Raw genomic sequence first — 21,762 nt, forward strand, 5'->3', positions numbered from 1 at the left:
CAACTATTGACATGCTCTACTTCTTACTGGTTACCATGTATCTGCAGCTTACGACATGACAGACCTTTTACGGTTTCAATGGCAAATGCGGGGGACAATACACAATGGCTCTCAGTTCTTTATCACCACTGTAGCTACTCCATGGCTGGACATAAGCACAAGTTTTTGGTAGAGTTATAAAATTAAAGGGCATGGTGTTGTACAGGTATTATTTGTGTACTTGCACAGTTGCACTCGCGTAGCTTCTCATAGAGGTAGACTTGCCCGACGGTTATGTAATGTATGTTCACGGATTGGCAGTATTGGGCCATGTATGTGATGCGACTAAATGACCTGCAAGTGCATTAGATCTGTTCAAGTAATAAATGATAAGTATCGTCCTAAGAGATTAAAACAAATATTTATAATTATCTAAAATTATTTATACGTTATTAAGAAATAATATTTAGAATATAAAACTAATAGATTAAAAATAATAAAAATTAAACAAATAAATAATATAAAGAATTTTGCAGTATTAATGAAGTCAGGGGATAGATTTTTTTTAATTATACTTGACAATTACTTTTAATATTATTTGTTCTATGATTGGTAGGATTCTTCTAAAGCCAATTATCCTTATCATACATAATATTCAACTTAATACAGATCTCTATTCGGTCAATCATCAATCCCTATGACTAATTCGTCAATTCGGTTATGAATTAGATGGACCACAAATTAATCATAGAATTTTATTCGTTATTTCTAGTTTTAATACGTTATTCAATGTTATCCATAAAACAATTATGAATATGAATTAAGCGATAAACCCTAACTTTTCTATGCGAAACATCATCAATGTTGAATCAATCCAACATTCATAAAACATTAAACCTAAACTCTTACACAAATTCATTACATTTCAATCTAAATTTTTATTGCCATTAGTATCTAGTGTATCCAGCCATGAATAATAGACCCTGAATGGTGGCTTTAACAACTTTTATTGTTTTGGCCTCCATCCTATGTTCATGCCTCGTGGTAAAGAGGATAGTTGCTATCCTGACGTCTCTACTCATTGTCAAGAAGATGGGCGTTACCCCAATCGTTAGCAACATCCGCTTGACAAGGTTAGACTTTGCTCTCACACCACTTAATGAAGCATAAATGCGAAAAAATAAAAAGGAAAACTATTACGTAGCTAAAAAAAAAGGGTTTAGTGGTAAATACAAAATAAACAATTGAAGGCTACCAAACTAGTAATAATCTTTATTTGCATAAGAAAAACTAACTATAAGAATGTTTCTACTAATAATTAAATTAAGAAATTTAAAAATATTAAAAGAAGTTAGTAAAATTAAATAAGAAAACAAATTAAAATAAGATTCTTTTAAATTTGAATTGAGCTAATATTGGCTTGGTCTTTCAAAAGCAGCAATAGTAGACACTAGACACGACTAGCCTTCACGCTTGAAGAGGACGTTTGGCCTGGGGGGTTAGCACCCGACATTCGCCTTTTTTAGTTGTTGTTATTTAATTTATAGTTATTTTATGTTATGCATATTTATTTATGATACATTTGAGCATATACATGTGTTATTTACATTAAAACATCACTATCACGATTATAATGGCATTATGGGGAGGAAGTTTTCAATCCAGACAATCGGACGCTTCCGCTAAACATTCCTAATCCTAACCCCAACATTAAATTGTCGAGGTTTATACCATCTGTGAGTAAGGATGCTATACGTTTAATTTTATGGCTTTCTTCTTGGGATCCTTGCAAAAGGCCAACAGCTAGCCAAGCCTTGTAGCATCCTTTGTTCAGGAATAATGGCTTTGTTTGGTTCAAAATTGGGAATACTATTCTTAGTATTCCCAAAAAAGTTAAACAGTAAAATATCCAAAAACTCTCATTTTTTGGAATACTACTTTCAATATTATTCAATTTTTTTTAAACCCTCTAAATTTGTTAATTTAATCAAATACCCTTAAATATTTTTTTAAAAATTACAAAAACACTCCAACAATCCACATTTACCAGATTCCAGCCACCACCGTCGGAAAATGGCCGGAATCTGGTAGGATGGCGCACTACCGGCTGAATCTGGCCGGTAGTGCTCCGATCTAGCCTTTTTCGGCCAAATCCACGGTGGATCTGGCCGGAAAAGGCCAGATCTAAGGCCAAAGATCTGGCCGTCTGTAACAGTCGGTCATGACAGCCAACAAACGGTCGTCGTTAACCATCAACGACGACCATTTGTTGGCCGTCGTTAAGAGCAAATACGGCCAGATCTGGCCTTTGCCGACCAGATCCACTGTGGATCTGGCCAGAAAAGGCCATCGCGGCGCATGACTGGCAAGATCCAGCCAGTCATGCGCAAATAAGACGACTCTGGCCACCTCCGGTGGTGGTGGCCGGCTGGGGGTATTTGAGGGTGGGTTAAGGGTGTTTTTGTTAACTTTTAATGTTTTATTATAGGAGTATTTTGTAAAAAAACAAACATAAGGGGTATTTTATAGTTTATAAATCCTACCTCGTAATACCTGCCCAATTCAACTTTTTTTTAACTTTTTTCAAAAAACTTTTTCCAAAATCCCCAAATTTTGGTCCGAACGAAGCCAATGGGTTTTGGGTTCTGATCCCCTTTTTGGGTGGACCTCCAGGATTTGATGTGCCAAGGAGAGCAGTGAAGGACGGTGATAATTTTTCGGATTCAGATGGAGGCCTTGGTCCTCGNCTCTATGTGTTTCTAGTTCTAAATAGAAAGATTTTATAGAGATGTTATATTGAGAATATGAAATTTATTTTCTAAGAAGAAGTGTAGTTTGACCGTTGGATGGAAAGATTCAACGGCTATGCTGGCAAGTTATAGCACCTTAAAGTTGTCGTCCTGTCAAAGCATTAGAAGCTTCTTGATTTGATGGGCACAGGTGGACAAAAAACGAAAATTGAGCTCTCACGCGCTAATCTGAGAATCAACAACACCTTCCAATTATTAGTGAGCCAGTGACATCACCGTATGGAAAATTCTTCCCAGCAGATGATGTCAAAATTTCTTCGCGTGTAAGATTTGTTCCCATCCTGATTTCTGAGTCCACGGTTTTTTCGATTAAAAAAAGAGACCTCAATCTCATTTTTCACAAAAGGTAATTTGAAGCCATTAAAGGCTTCATGGTTCAGACTGGAGAGTGGAGATCCTTTGGGAGATGGCACCGGTGGGCAATCTATCTGGGGAAGGGAATTTGAAGATGAGTTTCACAAAAGGTAATAATTTTTTATATATTAGCATGATGAAGCATCACATTGTTTGCGCTGATTTTACGCAATATCTTGAAGAAACCTGTTTCAAACTTTTTTTTTTCCCTCCACGACAGGCAAAGGTTACAAGAAATTTTTTTTGTCCCTTGTTTCTAATTTACAGCTCAACTATTGACATGCTCTACTTCTTACTGGTTACCATGTATCTGCAGCTTACGACATGACAGACCTTTTACGGTTTCAATGGCAAATGCGGGGCCAAATACAAATGGCTCTCAGTTCTTTATCACCACTGTAGCTACTCCATGGCTGGACAATAAGCACACTGTTTTTGGTAGAGTTATAAAATTAAAGGGCATGGTGTTGTACAGGTATTATTTGTGTACTTGCACAGTTGCACTCGCGTAGCTTCTCATAGAGGTAGACTTGCCCGACGGTTATGTAATGTATGTTTCACGGATTGGCAGTATTGGGCCATGTATGTGATGCGACTAAATCGACCTGCAAGTGCATTAGATCTGTTCAAGTAATAAAATGATAAGTATCGTCCTAAGAGATTAAAACAAATATTTATAATTATCTAAAATTATTTATACGTTATTTAAGAAAATAATAATTTAGAATATAAAACTAATAGATTAAAAATAATAAAATTAAACAAATAAATAATATAAAGAATTTTGCAGTATTAATGAAGTCAGGGTATAGATTTTTTTCTAATTATACTTGACAATTACTTTTAATACTTATTTGTTCTATGAATTGGTAGGATTCTTCTAAAGCCAATTATCCTTATTCATACATAATATTCAACTTAATACAGATCTCTATTCGGTCAATCATCAATCCCTTATGACTAATTCGTCATATTCGGTTATGAATTAGATGGACCACAAATTAATCATAGAATTTTATTCGATTATTTCTAGTTTTAATACGTTATTCAATGTTATTCCAATAAAACAATTATGAATATGAATTAAGCGATAAACCCTAACTTTTCTATGCGAAACATCATCAATGTTGAATCAATCCAACATTCATAAAACATTAAACCTAAACTCTTACACAAATTCATTACATTTTCAATCTAAATTTTTATTGCCATTAGTATCTAGTGTATCCAGCCTATGAATAATAGACCCTGAATGGTGTCTTTAACAACTTTTATTGTTTTGGCCTCCATCCTATGTTCATGCCTCGTGGTAAAGAGGATAGTTGCTATCCTGACGTCTCTACTCATTGTCAAGAAGATGGGCGTTACCCCAATCGTTAGCAACATCCGCTTGACAAGGTTAGACTTTGCTCTCACACCACTTAATGAAGCATAAATGCGAAAATAATAAAAAGGAAAACTATTACGTAGCCTAAAAAAAAAAGGGTTTAGTGGTAAATACAAAATAAACAATTGAATGGCTACCAAACTAGTAATAATCTTTATTTGCATAAGAAAAACTAACTATAAGAATGTTTCTACTAATAATTAAATTAAGAAATTTAAAAATATTAAAAGAAGTTAGTAAAATTAAATAAGAAAACAAATTAAAATAAGATTCTTTTAAATTTGAATTGAGCTAATATTGGCTTGGTCTTTCAAAAGCAGCAATAGTAGACACTAGACACGACTAGCCTTCACGCTTGAAGAGGACGTTTGGCCTGGGGGGTTAGCACCCGACATTCGCCTTTTTTAGTTGTTGTTATTTAATTTATAGTTATTTTATGTTATGCATATTTATTTATGATACATTTGAGCATATACATGTGTTATTTACATTAAAACATCACTATCACGATTATAATGGCATTATGGGGAGGAAGTTTTCAATCCAGACAATCGGACGCTTCCGCTAAACATTCCTAATCCTAACCCCAACATTAAATTGTCGAGGTTTATACCATCTGTGAGTAAGGATGCTATACGTTTAATTTTATGGCTTTCTTCTTGGGATCCTTGCAAAAGGCCAACAGCTAGCCAAGCCTTGTAGCATCCTTTGTTCAGGAATAATGGCTTTGTTTGGTTCAAAATTGGGAATACTATTCTTAGTATTCCCAAAAAAGTTAAACAGTAAAATATCCAAAAACTCTCATTTTTTGGAATACTACTTTCAATATTATTCAATTTTTTTTAAACCCTCTAAATTTGTTAATTTAATCAAATACCCTTAAATATTTTTTTAAAAATTACAAAAACACTCCAACAATCCACATTTACCAGATTCCAGCCACCACCGTCGGAAAATGGCCGGAATCTGGTAGGATGGCGCACTACCGGCTGAATCTGGCCGGTAGTGCTCCGATCTAGCCTTTTTCGGCCAAATCCACGGTGGATCTGGCCGGAAAAGGCCAGATCTAAGGCCAAAGATCTGGCCGTCTGTAACAGTCGGTCATGACAGCCAACAAACGGTCGTCGTTAACCATCAACGACGACCATTTGTTGGCCGTCGTTAAGAGCAAATACGGCCAGATCTGGCCTTTGCCGACCAGATCCACTGTGGATCTGGCCAGAAAAGGCCATCGCGGCGCATGACTGGCAAGATCCAGCCAGTCATGCGCAAATAAGACGACTCTGGCCACCTCCGGTGGTGGTGGCCGGCTGGGGGTATTTGAGGGTGGGTTAAGGGTGTTTTTGTTAACTTTTAATGTTTTATTATAGGAGTATTTTGTAAAAAAACAAACATAAGGGGTATTTTATAGTTTATAAATCCTACCTCGTAATACCTGCCCAATTCAACTTTTTTTTAACTTTTTTCAAAAAACTTTTTCCAAAATCCCCAAATTTTGGTCCGAACGAAGCCAATGGGTTTTGGGTTCTGATCCCCTTTTTGGGTGGACCTCCAGGATTTGATGTGCCAAGGAGAGCAGTGAAGGACGGTGATAATTTTTCGGATTCAGATGGAGGCCTTGGTCCTCGGAAGCTGCAGTGTACCGTGCACCTAAAGCCACATTTTATGATGAAGACTAGACTCTAAAGTAGGATTGCAATGCTGATTTAGAAGACAAACTGATATTAGATTGATAGAAAGTATAACAATAGAGTAACAATTTGAATAGCTTTTTGTTACAAACATTATCAGTTCAAAAAAATTTGTAACAACATTTATTAATGGGTTATATATATATATGCAATTACTTTATGTTATATTTATTTGTTCTGCATTGCACTATTTAGACTAAGCTTGGTTTCTCTCATTAGCTTTTAAGCTTCAATTAAAAGTTTCATATTGCGAATAATACAGGAAAGTGAAATTTGCATACTCATTTAAAGAATTATGTTCATTACACAGAGACTATTCTTGTTCTTGTCCCATATAACAAATATAAGTTAAATAATCTCAATTAACTTATAATAAACAGAAAAAGAAGGTCTCTGTATCTATCTAATGAGAAGTCTTGCAGCTCTGAAAGTCTTCTAAGTCTAACAAGAATAATGAATACAACAACAATGTAATATAATAGCGGAACTGCTCTTCACCTATTGATATGTACCAGGCCTTTCGACCCTTTATTATCTATTTATCTCCTCAGCACATTATGACGGGAGGCCTCACTTCTTCAAATTGCAAAAATAGTTTGCATCACAAATCTTTACTGCATACCTTGAAATAGAAAAAAGAACAGAAACAAATAATGTCAGTACACACATATATTCGATAGAACTTGCATCAACATTAGCATAAACAGAATAACATGACCAACTAAATCGTGGCTTGCATTATCCTTAGCAATATCATAAAGAATCTGAAAACTGTATGCTTCAATTACTATGTTTTACGAATTCAAATCTCCAATAATAACAAATGCGACAAGAGCTTTAGCAGAGGCCAATATAACAAAACTTTAACTGTATTTCCTGCAATAGAAAATAAAATTTTGAATTGATGATGTTTTTAAGAAATAAGATTCCTCTCATTGGCCCCATTTCTAGATCCTGGTTGCTGCACTGGATTCCTTTTTAGGAAAATTTTAATCTAAAAGAAAATTATGATACTTGATTCCTATATTAACTGAAACCAGGTGATACAATCTCTATTTAGAAAGTTGTGATCGAACCAGAAGGCACTGAAACATCACAGTTGCATAATACTTACTAAATCCATCTTTTCTGCGGAGCTGCATCCTTTGATGCAGTTTGAGGCCGCCTTCTAGTCTTCTTGAAATCTCCTCTTGCTGACGGCTGCTTTTGCCTCGAAGAAGAAAGTGTGTTGGAATTCTGATTTGTTGATATTTCTGTCAAAGGACTACTTGGATGAGAAATTGTATGAAATTCGGTTGGCTTCACCTCTGTCAAAGGACTACTTGGATGAGAAATTGTATGCAATTCAGTTGGCTTCACCGATAAACTAGAGAATTTTGGTGGAGCTGACTTCTGTTTACTTGTCGAAGCAGAGTCACCCTTCAGAATTGGTGTGCCAAGAACTTTAGGGACAGGAACTTCTGGTCGATTCACAGGGGGAGAATCAGAATCAGAAGAGGAAGGGCTTGTAGTACTATCCATATCATAAAGGAGGTTATCTGCCATGGCCGGAAATTGCCTACTGTTTGAGGCTGATGAAGTGGAAGGTCTCTGAAGCCTTGTCAACTGCACTACCTGGAATTCAAAATAACAAACAAAGTTGATCAGGCTACTGCATGAGGTGAAGGGACTTGCAAGAGTGCTTCGAGAAAGATATTAATGATAAATTAAAAAGAGTAATGCTACCCTTACTCACTCCCCTTACTCACTTCTCTTACTCACTTTTGTAAATATAGCATGGTACGGGTACCATAAACATAGTACAGGTACCATATGTCATTTTAACAAAGGTGAGTAAGAGAAATGACTAAGGCTAGCATTTTTCAATTAAAAAACAGAGCCTTCCCAATCCAGGTTTTATATATTCAACTTATTTCCTAAACTAAACAGACCGCATTTGTTAGTGTTATTTTTTCTCACCTTCTGTTCTAAAACCACCATGTCCTTCCTAAGTCTTGTAATTATCATGTTCTTCCTCCTTATGATGTCTTCCAGCTCTGAGATCCTCTGTTATCAAGAGAAGGAAATAAGCTTGATTAATCAAAGGAGACAATACATGTGAAATTGTTAAGGAAAGATAAAAGATGTATTATTACCTTTGAACCATTCGTGTTAGATGACTGGAGAAAAGCAGTTAGCTCCCTTATGGTGGCATCCTTCTCTTCACACTCCATCCTTAGATTGCTGATATCTTGTTCCATTGTAAAGTTGTTGGTCTGCACAAATACACACCAGACAATATAATATAAAAACCTGATGATGCCATACTTAGCATTATTTTCCTTTTACCAGGTCCTACTACATTATCAATGATTGCTTGACAATCAAGCCACAAATATACAAAGTTTGTTCCCATGCAATGTGTATAATTCACCTGTTAGTTGCTCAATTGCAGGCATAGATAATAAAAATCGCACTGAAAAAATCCATCAAACACCTCTCTCCCAAGTTCCAACCACTCATCAGAATGCAATTCTAGGACCATCTAACTAAAAGTAGGTACATGACAATCAAAATCTTAAAACTATTATGTTGTAATTATGGTCTATGATTTGTTAAGCAGAAAAAAATAACTGCATATTAGGACTTTTCAAGATTGATTTCAGAAAATTAAATAACAGATTATGGAGATCCTTATGTCAAAGAAGTTCAAATATAATTAACATCTGATAATCTCTTAATCAAATCAAATATTATGAAAAATCCAAAAACCAGATAATGTTTCTGAAGTTCCATCACCTGAACTTCTGCACTTGATGTGATACTTGAAGCCCAATCTGACAAGTCAGACATGCGGCGCTCCTCTGGTTCCACCTCATTCACAGGAGTCACTTTGTACTGCATCATCTCATTCTCATGCCCACTTGAATCTTTCACAGCAGAGTTACCCTGTTACCAAATTAAAAAGACCAAAAAATGAGAATATAAGTTTCTCAGCCCAGATGATCACGAACTGAGTTAATAAATTAACTTTACTAGAGCAGTAAAGCTGAAATTTTACCATCAACCCATTAAAGAGGTGATGATGTTGATCACATAGCCAACAACCACACTCCACAAAATTGATTTTATCATCCCCAAAAGTTTCTCCAAATGCTGACTCTTCTTTCCCTTTTAATGACATATTGGCCTCTATTTCCTTCTGGTCCTGAGCATAATACAATCGTTCACAGAGACTGTCAAGCTTCTGCTGCATGCTCAAGAGCACTTGATCCTTGAAAACCATTTGCACAACATCATTCAAAAGAGCTTGAATTAATAAAATTCTATAACAATTAAAAAAAAAAAAATCATTGTAATTGTTCAAAAAAATGAAACACAAATAAAAATAGTAAATAATTAAATATTTTATAAGCAAACCTTTTTCATAAAGCAAAATAAAAGTGCTAATTAAAGATAAATTAAACCGAAAAAAATCTAAAATAAACCCTTTTAATAAACAAGTTAAAAACACAAACCCTAAGTTCAACAGATTTTTTGAGTTGCGAAATGACCCGATTCTTCTTCGACTCTGCGACGGCGACGCCGATCACGGCAACTATCAAGAACCTGTGAATGGGTGTAAACATCTCCCAAGCCGCGGCTTCCTCTCGGCTCAATCCACCCTTAATAGCTTTAGCCGAGCTGGCTTCTTCGGCGTTCACGAGCCGTCCTTCTAAGGACACCCAAGCCAGCTTGCGAACCTCCGAAACCGGGCGGCTAGGCCTGGTAAAATGACTGGAGAGGCGGCGAGGGGAAGGAGAGGGAATGGCGGAAAATGCTGCGAGAGAGACGAGAGACGGGGAATGAGCTGAGACAGTGCCGAAACTGAAGCAGCCATGGTCATGGTCGTCGCCTTCCATAAAGAGAAGAAAGTGAAATGAAAAAATAAAAAATTTTGACAAAAAAGAATAATGGGAGACGAAATGGAAAGAAATCAAAGTTGAAATAGAGTGAGAGAGAATTGAATGAGTTACTATTATTGAACTGTTCGTCGTTTCTTGTTTGGTTTTGTGAATTCAAATTGTTTTTGATTTTGAGACTTGAGAGGGAAACCAGGAGGTGAACGTTGGAACTCGAGTTTGATTTTGGGTGCTCGACACGTGTACGTCTTTGATCGAGTTTTTTACTTCCTTATTTGTTCTGATTTTTCTTTTTTGGTTAATCGCTCCTTATTTCATATAATAACAAAATTCGGAAATTCCCCTCAAATTTCAGAAATAATAGAAATCTCCCTACCATTAACAAATTGTTAATAAGCTATTAAAAATTATATTATTATAATTTAATAAATTCCTTATTTGTTTTTATTTTTCTTTTTTGGTTAATGGCTCCTTATTTCATATAATAACAAAATTAGGAAATTCCCCTCAAATTTAAAAAATAATAGAAATCTCCATACCATTAATAAATTGGTACTAAGCTATTAAAAATTATGGGTCCGTTTGGTTCATTATTCTGATCCTTTTTAGAATACTATTTTGAAAAAAGTTAAATTGGATGGCTATTACGATTTAAGATTTGAAAATTAACTAAAATATCTCATATATTTGCTTATTTACTAAACACCTCTATAATAAAATATTAAAAGTTAACAAAAACACCCACAACCCACCCATTAAATACAGACAGCCGGCCACCACCGCCAGAGGGTGGTCAGAGTCGCCGTATCGGCACATAACTGGTTGGATCTTGCCGGTCATGCATCGATATGGTCTTTTTCGACCAGATCTACCGAAAAATGCCAGATCTACGTCTAGATCTGGTCGCATTTGGTCGTCAATGACGGACAAAGACATGGCCGTCGTTGATGACTATCTGCAACCAAAGATCTGGCCATAGATCTAGCCTTTTCCGGCGCACTACCGACCAGATTCAGCCGGTAGTGTATCATTATACCAGATTTCGGCAGTGGTGGCCATAATCTAGTATAATGTGGGTTGCTGGGGTGTTTTTGCATTTTTTTTAAAAAGAATTAGGGGTGTTTAGTTAAATTAACTAATTTATGGGGGTTTAAAAGAAATTGAATAATATAAAATAATATTTTGAGAATAAATCAATTTTACGGTTTAACTTTATTGGGAAAACCAAGAATAATATTTGGAAGAGTGTATCAAACGGAGCTAATATTATTATGGGGGTAATCTTCGTTTATTTTGTAAAATTTAGGTGTTTGGTTTGCAAGTAATAAAATATTACAGTAATCTTTTATTGCAAATAGTGCTTACTGTTGGTAATATGGGGGGTAATCTTATTACCTTGTCAGATGGTGTTATTAAAACATTACAAGAGTAATATGATTTTTCTACCCATTTTGCCCTTAATTAAAAACTATTTCGGACACAATTGCCCTCAAATGTCTAGCAAATAACAATTATCCAACCTCCCTACATTTGAGAAATTAACTAAAACACCATAGCCACAAAAAAGTTTAAAAGTTAACAAATATCCCTAGCCACCTAAGACCACCGGCGGCCATGACTCACTACTGCCGACCACCTGTGTCAGTCACCGTAATGGTGCATGACCGGAAGGATCTGACCAATTGTATGCTAGTAAGGCCTTTTCCGATCATGGATCAATGACCAGATCTAGCGTTCCTATGGTCGTGAAATGACCATAGATCTGGCTATTTTTCGGCCATGGATTTGTGATTCATGGCCATTTTTGGCTTTACCAATGCACGGTCGGCCATATATGACCAGTCGTGCGCCATTTCGTCGATTATCGACGGTGGCTGGCGGTGGTCGCTGGCTACCGACAGTGGCTTGGGTGGGTGGGGGTGATTTTACTATAAATTAAAGTTTTATATTGTTGGGGTGTTTTAGCAAAATTTCAAATGTAAGAGGTTAAAAGAATGATTCAAAAAATAATAATAAAAAATACTATTATATTAATATTTGAAAATGAGAGCAATTTAGTAATTTGTATAACATACCTATCCGTTTATCATCCTAACCAAACATCTTATTTACCAATTTATTCGAACCAACCAAACACATTTTTTAAATATTCCCAATAATCTTCAAGGTTATCTTTCTTTCTGTTAATATAATATACTCCTATAATAAAATATTATATGATCCAAACGTCCCCTATGGGGCCGTTTAGATAAGGGGTAAATAAGATAGCGGGAGTAATCTTTGTTTATTTTGCAAGATTCCTTAGGGGAGAACAAAACCGGGTACCCAACCTCAATGTGCCCTTACTACTCGACTGAATATTCGGATAGTGTAAAATAGTACCCGGTAACTGAACCGATTTATGCAATACCTAAATATGTGGGTACCCGAAATTTTGGTTTGGTTACCAGGACTCGAATGTAAAACCCGAATTCCTTGCAATATTGCTTCCAAACAAAAATTTCTCTACCAAAACCATCAAAAAGACAAAAACATTGTAAAGTTAGTGAATCAACTGAGCAAAAAAATATAGAAATATTTTTTCACAATAAAAAGAGCCCAACACAGACAATGTGAATTGGAGAAATGAAGAAATCGGTAGAGAGAAATGGAGAAATAAAGAACTGATGCAAGCAAAATCAATGGAGATTGGAAAGAACAGAACTGATTCAAGCTAAATGGAGAAATGTAGAGAAAGGGAGAAAGGGAAAAATGAAGAAAAAAGTTATTTGGGTTTAGGGCAAATTGATTTGGGATTTTACTTTTAAAAAAAAAAAATAGGGTTTCGGGTACCCGGATTATATTTTAAATATAACCCGGTACCCGAACTAAAAAACCGAGTACCTACTTAAATACTACCGGAATCTGACTCGATTTTTCGGGTACCCGAAAAATCTGTTCGGTTCGGTTACCATATTCGGTTCAGGTTATGGATAATTTTGTCCACTCCTAAGATTATTGTGTTTAGTTTGCAAGTAATAAAATATTACAGTAATCTTTTATTACAAATGGTGTTTACTGTTGGTAATATAGAGGGTAATTTTATTACCTTGTTAGGGGGTGTTATTAAAACATTACCGGGGTAATCTGATTTTTCTATCCATTTTGCCCTTAATTAAAAACCGTTTCGGACACAGTTGCCCTCAAATGTCTACCAAATGATAGTTACCCAGCCCCCTGCATTTGAGAAATTAGCTAAAACGCCTCAGTCATAAAAAAGTTTAAAAGTTAACAAATTACCCTTAGCCACCCAAGACCACTGCCGGCCGTGACTCATCACCGCAGGTGCCGGCGTCAATCATCGTAATGGTGTACAATCGACGAGATCTGGCTGGTCGTGCGCTGGTAAGGCCTTTTCTGATTATAGATCACAAATCCATGGCCGAAAACAACTAGATTTGGCGTTTCTTTGGCCGTGAAACAGCCATAGATCTGGCCGTGAAATGGCACAGCCAAAGATCTAGCCTTCTCACGGCCAAATTAGTGGTCGTTTCACGCCATGGATTTGTGATCCATGGCCATTTCCAGCTTTGTCGGTGCACGGCCAACCATATGCGGCCAATTGTGCATCATTCCATCGACTGTCGGTGGTGGTTGGCTGCCGGCAATGGTTGGGGGTGGGTGGGGGTGATTTTGCTATAAATTAAAGTTTTATATGGCTTGAGTGTTTTAGCAAAATTTCCAATGTAGGGGTTAAAAAAATATTAAAAAAAAAATTATTATTATAATAATATTTAAAAATGAGAGTAATTTAGTAATCTATATAACATACACACTCATTTATCCTCTCAATTAACATATTATTCACCAATTTATTCGAACCAACCAAACATATTTTTTAAACATTCACAATAATCTTTAAGGTGGTCTTTCTTTTCGTTAATATAATATACCAAATTGTGTAACACCTTTTATTTGAATTTGTAACGTTACTAGTCCAAATATCCAATAAGGTTATTTACATTTTCGTCCTTAAGGTTTAGTCCAAACAATTTAGTCCTATCAGGAGAAACTTTTCAATAAAAAGTGTATAGTACTCCTGCTGTCTTATTACATATTACTAGAAATGAATAAAATATAAAAAAGTTAAAGTATACAAAGTACCTCTAAAAAAATGTCAAATTTTCTTAGGAGTAATGGTTGATATCTAAACATAATATGGACCATTTTTAGAACATTATAAAACGTGTTTGATTTCACAATCATGAAACGATCAAAAGTCATTTGATAATCACTCATCACAATTATAAATGCAAAAATATGTCAAAGTTAAAACTCAAGTGAACAATATAAAAAATTTAAAACATCTAACTTTTTATTTTTATTTTTTTATTTTATTAATTTCTAATAACATGTGAATAAGATAATAAAAGTTTTATAAAAAGTCTCTTTAAGTTGTTCATATCTCATAGTACTGGAGATAGGCAATATACACCAAACCTTAAGGACAAAAGTACGAATAACCTAATCTAAAATGATTCATAAAACCAACCATAGAAATAAGATGTAAAATTAAATAAATTTAAAGCTATGATCATGTAAAAATAAAGAAGGTGAGGTTTTTGTATTTAATATATGAAAAAAATTGTCGTAAAGTGTCCGATGAACACGTTTTTTGTTTCGTATAAAAATAAAAATCATTAATTCAGTTGTTTATTATTTAGTTTTAAAACTTTATTATAGTTATAAGTTATAACAATGAAAACAAATCTCAACATCCTCCAAAATAACTTTTTTTTTCCTCTTTTAAATGAAATAAAGACTTATTTAAGAGCTAAATAACATTTACTATTCTTTTGTCTCTTGATTTTTAATTTAGTGGGTTTTAAATATTGGGCTTTATATTTCCTTAAGTGGGTTTCAACCCAACTCATCACGAGTCCATCAAATAGAAGCCCAATCTTTTTTTTTTATTTTGCCCTTCCCCCCTTGCATAAATTAAAAATCATATATAACTACAAATAAACTCATAAAAATATTATAACCTAAACTAAGAATCATGTTATAAATCTTTCATCTCATGTTAGATTTCATTTCGTTATAAATATGATACTCTATATGTAGGATATTTCTCGTTGCGAATAACTGAATAACTGGTAAGACTTAATAACAAATTATAATTATTTTTTAGTAGTAAATGGAGAAAATAATTAATACTAGACAATATATTATTAAATTATATATAGGTGTAGCGTGAATTTATATTGATGATTTAAGTGTATCAAAATAAAAGTTGACTAGGGATTTTGAATGTTCAAAAAAGTTAAACAAAATTGGGGCCAATTTTTAATTGTCGAGCTGTAACCAACCACTAAATATGGGCCCCAGCCAAAGAAGCTTCAAGTAATTAAAAAGGTCCCCCACTTAAAAGAAGGCCTTGTACCAATCAAACCCTACCCTACATGACAACTGTGAGTGCCCCTACCACTCTCTACCCAACCAACCAAATTAGAGTATGACAAATAAAGGTCAAAATGGTCATTTCTTGTAATTAATGAATAAAAACAAAGAATTATATTGTGTTATTAATACAATAAAATTATTGATCAATAACGTTATTATTAAATTAAATTTAGTTAATGATTAGAAAACATAATAAATATGAAAAATAAGAGTAGGCACTAAGGGGAAGAATGACATAAGGTATGACATAGCACACACTTCCAATTCATATTGTTTGATTACAACTCAAGAAAAGATATTTTGATAAACTATACTTCTATAAACTCTATAAATGTGTTTGGTGCGTCTTGTTGAATCAGATATGACTGTTGATTAATTAGGATTGGGATTGAGATTGGATTAGATTTGATCGGTGTACTACTATGAAATTAGTGTCGTGCAACTGAAATAATTAATATTTGACTAGGCCAAACACAAGTAAAAAAAATTTAAATTATGCATAATATTTTTGTATTATTCAATATCGTGAAACAAATATACCATGTTTGAAGAAATCGTATGAAACAAAACTACATCGAACAAATGGAAGTAGGATAGAAGTGACGAGAATTAAAGCATGCTAGTCTACCTAGAATATTAAGCATGTTTTATATTTGAGAAAATAGATTGAATGATCATAATTCTTTCAATCTTAAGCACCTTAACCATTTTAAAAAACTATTAAATAATTTTTAGATGTATTTTCTAAGAGTGTTTTATAAATTTATTGATCGTTGAAGCGTATAAAACTTATTAATCTAGACAAAATTAACCCTCGACTTAGTATTCCTCAACAAATGCTTTTGATGATCAAAATTGAAGTTTGAAATGATGGATAAGAAACTTAAAAAGGTTTGTTGTAATCAAAATGGGAGACTAAGGGAAAATGATTGGAAATTTGGAATCTCCCTAAGCATAAAAGAAGATGAATAGCAATGTCTTGATCACTCAAATATGCCAACCCACTAATTCAACAAAAAGCTTTACTTTATAGAAACAAAAATGAAGAAATGGGGCAAAAAGGGCACTCAAAATTAAGATCCAATTTGGTAAAAACAAAATCCATTTTGTGGGCTTTCGTCTTTTACTCTTGAAAAAGATAAAGTGGGGCAAGCCTAATTTCTTCTAATAAAGTAAATCACTTCTCTCAATCTTCAATCAAATGATTAAATTTCATATAGACAAATTTGGTATCCCCCACAAGTTCCCCATGCTACTTAATGGGAAAACAACTGATAGCTTCCCTACTTTACTTCATGATACAAAAGTGTAAGGTTAAGCTCAATCCTCAATCTCCCTCTCTCTCTCTCTCAACAACATAAACTTATCTGAAGTTGATTGAACTTACAACTCAGGAATTAAACACATGTTTTGTACTAAAATGGAATTGTCAAATCGATAGATTTTTATTCAACACTCTTAACAATTCTGGGTTCTGGTTTCTGGCGCTGGTTCTGATAAATCGATAAAATAATCCATGTATAAACTCTACTTAGATAGGCAAATTACTATACAAATTACTGCCTCTAGTTAGCAGCCTTTCTTCTGATCTCTTCACACCCACATAAAATAATAGCTTAATATCTTCTTCATTTTCGGTGAAGAGAAGAACCTCTGCAACTTTGCTTTTTTATCCTCTTTTGACATTTCTTTTGTTTTATGGCTGCTGCGGCTTGCTCAAACACGTACACCTTGCACGGTTGTCAGAAAGTGCCTGAAAAATTAATGGAAAAATATCAGATAAACCTTGCTTGTTGAGAAAGCTTTCTGGGTTTTGACTTTAGATGGCGATTTAAATTTTAATAGACATACCTTCACTTGAGATTGAAGCTCTTTCACGTAATCTACAGCCAAGTCTAGCATGTCTGCTGTGTTTGTTTGCTGCAAATTTAGAAGCAAGATTAGTCTCTGGATAAACTAACTTCGACGGGAATTCTAGTTCGCATAATAAATTGATTAAGTGTACCTTGTCCATGTTGGGTACAAGATCTTGAAGTTTCCTCATGCGTTCGCTTATTTTGGTTCTTCTAACCTGTAAATAATGCAGATGAAATAAACATGAGTTCATTTATGGAGTAAATGGGATGGCTGAGAACAACCCAGATTGCAAAAATGGTGAAATTATGTATTGTACCCTCTCAGCAATGCTTCTGGGATGAGTTGCACAACCCCGCTTGGCTCGAATCTTGCACGGCACAGAATCCTGGATCTGTAAAAGCTTCTCGATTGATGTCAGATCTTTTGGTAAACTCAAGTGATGAGCCAGAAGTGGAGGAGGGCGATTTCCGGTGTCCAAATTCTGCACAAGAAATAGTAGATCAAATTCTGATCATACACTTGCGCAATCTCAAAGAATAAAATTTTTTACCTCAGTGTCAGCTTCACTAAATCCAGAAAGAGTCCTGTCTTCATCTCTAAGTCTCTTCACTCCACTGAGATTTTCTGAAATCATCGAAGATTCGTCCCAGGAATCGATGCCGAAACCGGTTGAGTAAGTGTTGCCAGGCCTCTGATCGAAACTCTCATTGTTGCCTGAATTTCCCATTTCAGCTATTGGACTCATTGGCCCGGAAGCAACCGGTGGCCTGCCTGCAGAAGAAAATGATGCTTCTCTATTTGCGCTATTTCCGCCGCCATAGTCTCCCATGCCTTGCATCACAACATAGCCTGCCATTTTTACCAAGAATTATAAAGCAAAAAACTGTAAATTGCTATAATAAGTATCAAAAGCAAGAATTAGAAATAAAAATTTTAAACTGCAATAAGAAACAGCTTCATTTATTGCTTATAATTTTTGCTTTTCATCAGAAACTCCAAAAATACAAAAATTTTCTTGTATTTCTATTTTTGTTTCCAAGAAACCAAACAAAGAAATCGAGGTTGAACATACCTTTTTCGATTTTAATAGTGTTGAAAAGCCCTGCAGGAGAGCTGCTATGGCGGATGAGATTTGAACTATTTCCACTGCCACTCGGCTTCATCGGCGGCGGAAAACGATCCACCCCAACTGAATTCATCGCTCTATAGCCCATTTCAGAGCCTGAAGAATTCTGATTCTGCACGTTCTGTTGAGGCTGGCTCGGATAAAAACTCTGAGAAACAGAGGAAAAATTTCTCTGTTGATTATTTAATGGATGAAGACTAGTCTGTTGATTATTTAATGGAAGAAGACTACTCTGTCTCGGCTGTGGAGGCTCCACTATCTTCTCCGTCACTGGCAACTGTTGCTGGGTGATTCCCGGACTTTGTTCTGATGAATTTGTCAAAATTTTTGCGAAAATTCGTTCGGTTTCAGGGCTTGAGCTCTTCAAGAAGTCTTCACAGAATTCTCTGTCCAAATCTCTCTCTAAGAAACTTGAGAAGTATGTGCTTGGAGCTGATTGGTAACGTGTCAAGCTCGAGTTCAGCTGTCGCTGGTGATCATGGCGATGGTGGTGGTGCTGTTGAAGATCTGACTCCATTTCTTCTTGTTTAGGTTGTTTAACTCAGATCAAACTTTAGAATACCATTGAAGTAAGCTGAAAACAGAGAGAAACAAATGAAGAAAACAGAGAGAAAGTGAGTAAAAAAGTTGAGATTTTGATAACCACTAAAGGATTTAGAATCAAATCTGGAAACAACAACCCACTTCCATAATCTTGAATCTGATCTGAATCACTCAACTCAAGAAGATAACAAGAACAACAAAAATTAGCCACTCAAAAGCAGGAATATTATCATATAAAAAAAAAAATTAAAAATAACAGAACAATAACATGAACCCAACAAAGCAGCAAGGAAGGAAGAAGGAAACTTACTCACTCCCTCTCCCTCTCCACTATCTAAATGATCACTTTCTTTTTTTTTTTTCAGTACTTCTGATGGAAGTGTTTTTGTTGAAGCTGATGGTGTTGTTGTTGTTGCCAGAGACTGAACAGAGAGAAAGTGAAATGAAAAAAGCGCAAAGAGAAATTACAGAAAATATTTGTATGATGTGTACAGGAGGTGAGATGTAATAGGAACCAGAAATATGATAATTTATTTATTTTATTTTCTTAGTTTTTGGACTTGAATGCCCATCACATTCTAGATACTATTTTCGTAACGCTATCAAATCAAATACCAACAGTTAGATTCACTTGTATTAAAATCTAGGAAGGCAATTCAAGTCATTCCATGTTTTTATTTGTATGATAATATTCTCGGACTTTTTTTTGTGGGCGTCAACATTTTTTCTTAAAATTACACTTCAATTTTCCCAAATTGGCAAGAATTAAGTCCATTAACCACTTTTAACTCGTTGAGTGGTTGGACAACGAATCTTGAATCTATTATTTAAGAGATTCTGAAATTGAGTTATCTCGGATAATGCATATAAATTAGTTTAAACATTCATGATCATAAAAATTAGAAAAAAAAAAAAATTAAGTCAACTAAAGTCAATAGGATGATATAAATCTTGTAATTACTTAGTCTTGGATTAAAATATATAAGGACCATTATCAGACTTTTTAGTAACAATTAATTTTATTTTGCAAGCAAGAATTTAAGTTGAGCTAACGTCATACCGTGTTACATGATTTGAACCTCGTAACGCTATTAAAATCAGTATAAAAAATTGCATGACTTAGATTATGAACACATGGAGGTAATAGATTTTTTTTTTTCCCCGAAATATAGACTTAAACTCTCGCTAATAAAAATTAAATGGCTGGCATTGCAAGGGACGTCACTGTACATACGCATGAATTGGATGATTGCGAGGGCATGAAACACGATTTAATTAATTTTATCTTTGAAACTAAGCCAAGATGACTTAATGAATGGGGCACTCAAGGTGTCGAAATGTCTATTCTACCCCTCCTGCCTTGAATAGACGAAATTAATGTGACTCTAACAGTAGGACAACAAAACCCAAATGTTAAAATAATTTCCTCCATCAGTTTGGGAGAAATAGGACAAAAAGATATTATTTTTATATTAATTAATTTAATAATTAAGTGCTAATTAGATTATTAATATCTTATTGCCACAAGGTGGATGACCATTGGTCGGGAATTAAAAAATTAAAAGATGGGCTTAGAATTGTATAATTCTGGGTCCACATTTTGAGTTATGTGACACGCTTTTTAACGCAAAGACAGAAGTGTCCATGTGGAATCATAATTTATCGTGTTAGAATGAGGACAATTTTGTCTTAATATACTCGTGATAAAAATTAAATAAATAAAGTTTAATAATTAATTATATTATCATGTAGAATTAAAGTAAGATGCATGATGACAAATCTTGGTTGTCACATAAATTATGTTGCCAAATAGTACAAATACTTTTCTATGTTGCCATCATCATATTTATAAATGTTTTGGTTCATAATTAATAAAATTATTTGAAAAAGTTTTTATTATAAAATTTTATATGATCTTTCAATTTTTCTTTACGTTCGAAAGTTTATTTTTCAGATGTGAGTAGGCTTAAGAACATTTAAATCATAAGAAGATTCTAATTCTATATGTAAATATCTTGATATCTTTTTCCATTTATTTGGAAGGTATACTTCAAGAACGTTTAAATTAGAAGGGGATTCTGATTCTATATATAAATATCTTGATATTTTTTTTCCATTTATTGGGAAGGTATACTTTAAGATAATATTGCACTAAGTGATAACTTTTTTTTCTAAAAAAATAACATGATTCATGCTTGATGTGTTTCTCTTTCATGTTGGATTAAGTCATAGATTTCCATAAAATTAATTATCAAAAGGAAAAGCAACTTAATGGTGGTTCCCATCAAGACACTTACCTTGACATAACAAAAATATTGCTTAAAAGTTAATTTTAAGACTAATCAGAAATGCACGTGTTAAGTTTCTATGAAAGGACGATTGCCAACGGGTCAATCACTATAATAATCGACTTTATACCCTATAGTAATCTCCTAATGTGATTGAAATCTCAATTTACTTGTTCAAGATCTTGTTTATAGTAATCTAATTACTAAACGACAAATCACATTGAATTAAGAGTAATCACTAATTTTAATACATGATTAATTATCATATATGATGTTGTTAATCATGTGAAGCTTTTTGTGCTAAACACGTGGAACATTTGACCTGGGTCCCACCACTACAGAGTGAGGGGCCTGGGGATATTTACGATGTCGTTTTCTTTAATATATATTTCTTTTTATTGTGA

General features: G+C 34.3%; 2 protein-coding genes across 3 annotated transcripts; both read right to left on the reverse strand.

Annotated features, from left to right (window-relative positions):
• Positions 1-6,543: 6,543 nt before the first annotated feature.
• Positions 6,544-10,214, reverse strand: LOC116143816. The gene is made up of 7 exons (XM_031429275.1): positions 9,719-10,214; positions 9,262-9,474; positions 9,000-9,149; positions 8,357-8,476; positions 8,181-8,267; positions 7,336-7,835; positions 6,544-6,843 (listed from the first exon to the last, which is right to left on the reverse strand). Coding segments are annotated over exons 1-7 (1,455 nt in total). The 5' UTR covers positions 10,103-10,214; the 3' UTR covers positions 6,544-6,842.
• Positions 10,215-17,225: 7,011 nt separating this feature from the next.
• On the reverse strand, positions 17,226-19,572 carry LOC116143802 (transcription factor bHLH122-like). Of its 2 annotated transcripts, XM_031429260.1 has the most exons (8): positions 19,381-19,572; positions 19,212-19,245; positions 18,474-19,101; positions 17,952-18,250; positions 17,718-17,882; positions 17,550-17,615; positions 17,396-17,464; positions 17,226-17,297 (listed from the first exon to the last, which is right to left on the reverse strand). In XM_031429260.1, the coding sequence occupies exons 3-8, from the start codon at positions 19,042-19,044 to the stop codon at positions 17,241-17,243; spliced, it is 1,227 nt and encodes a 408-aa protein (XP_031285120.1). In that variant the 5' UTR covers positions 19,045-19,101; positions 19,212-19,245; positions 19,381-19,572; the 3' UTR covers positions 17,226-17,240. The 2 variants fall into 2 exon arrangements, with proteins under 2 accessions (XP_031285120.1, XP_031285119.1); XM_031429259.1 differs by lacking the exon at positions 19,212-19,245 and having other exon boundaries at positions 19,381-19,571.
• Between the last annotated feature and the right edge of the window lie 2,190 nt (positions 19,573-21,762).

This window comes from Pistacia vera, unplaced genomic scaffold (assembly GCF_008641045.1).
Source record: "Pistacia vera cultivar Batoury unplaced genomic scaffold, PisVer_v2 Contig432, whole genome shotgun sequence".
In the NCBI taxonomy this organism is placed as follows: Eukaryota; Viridiplantae; Streptophyta; class Magnoliopsida; order Sapindales; family Anacardiaceae; genus Pistacia; species Pistacia vera.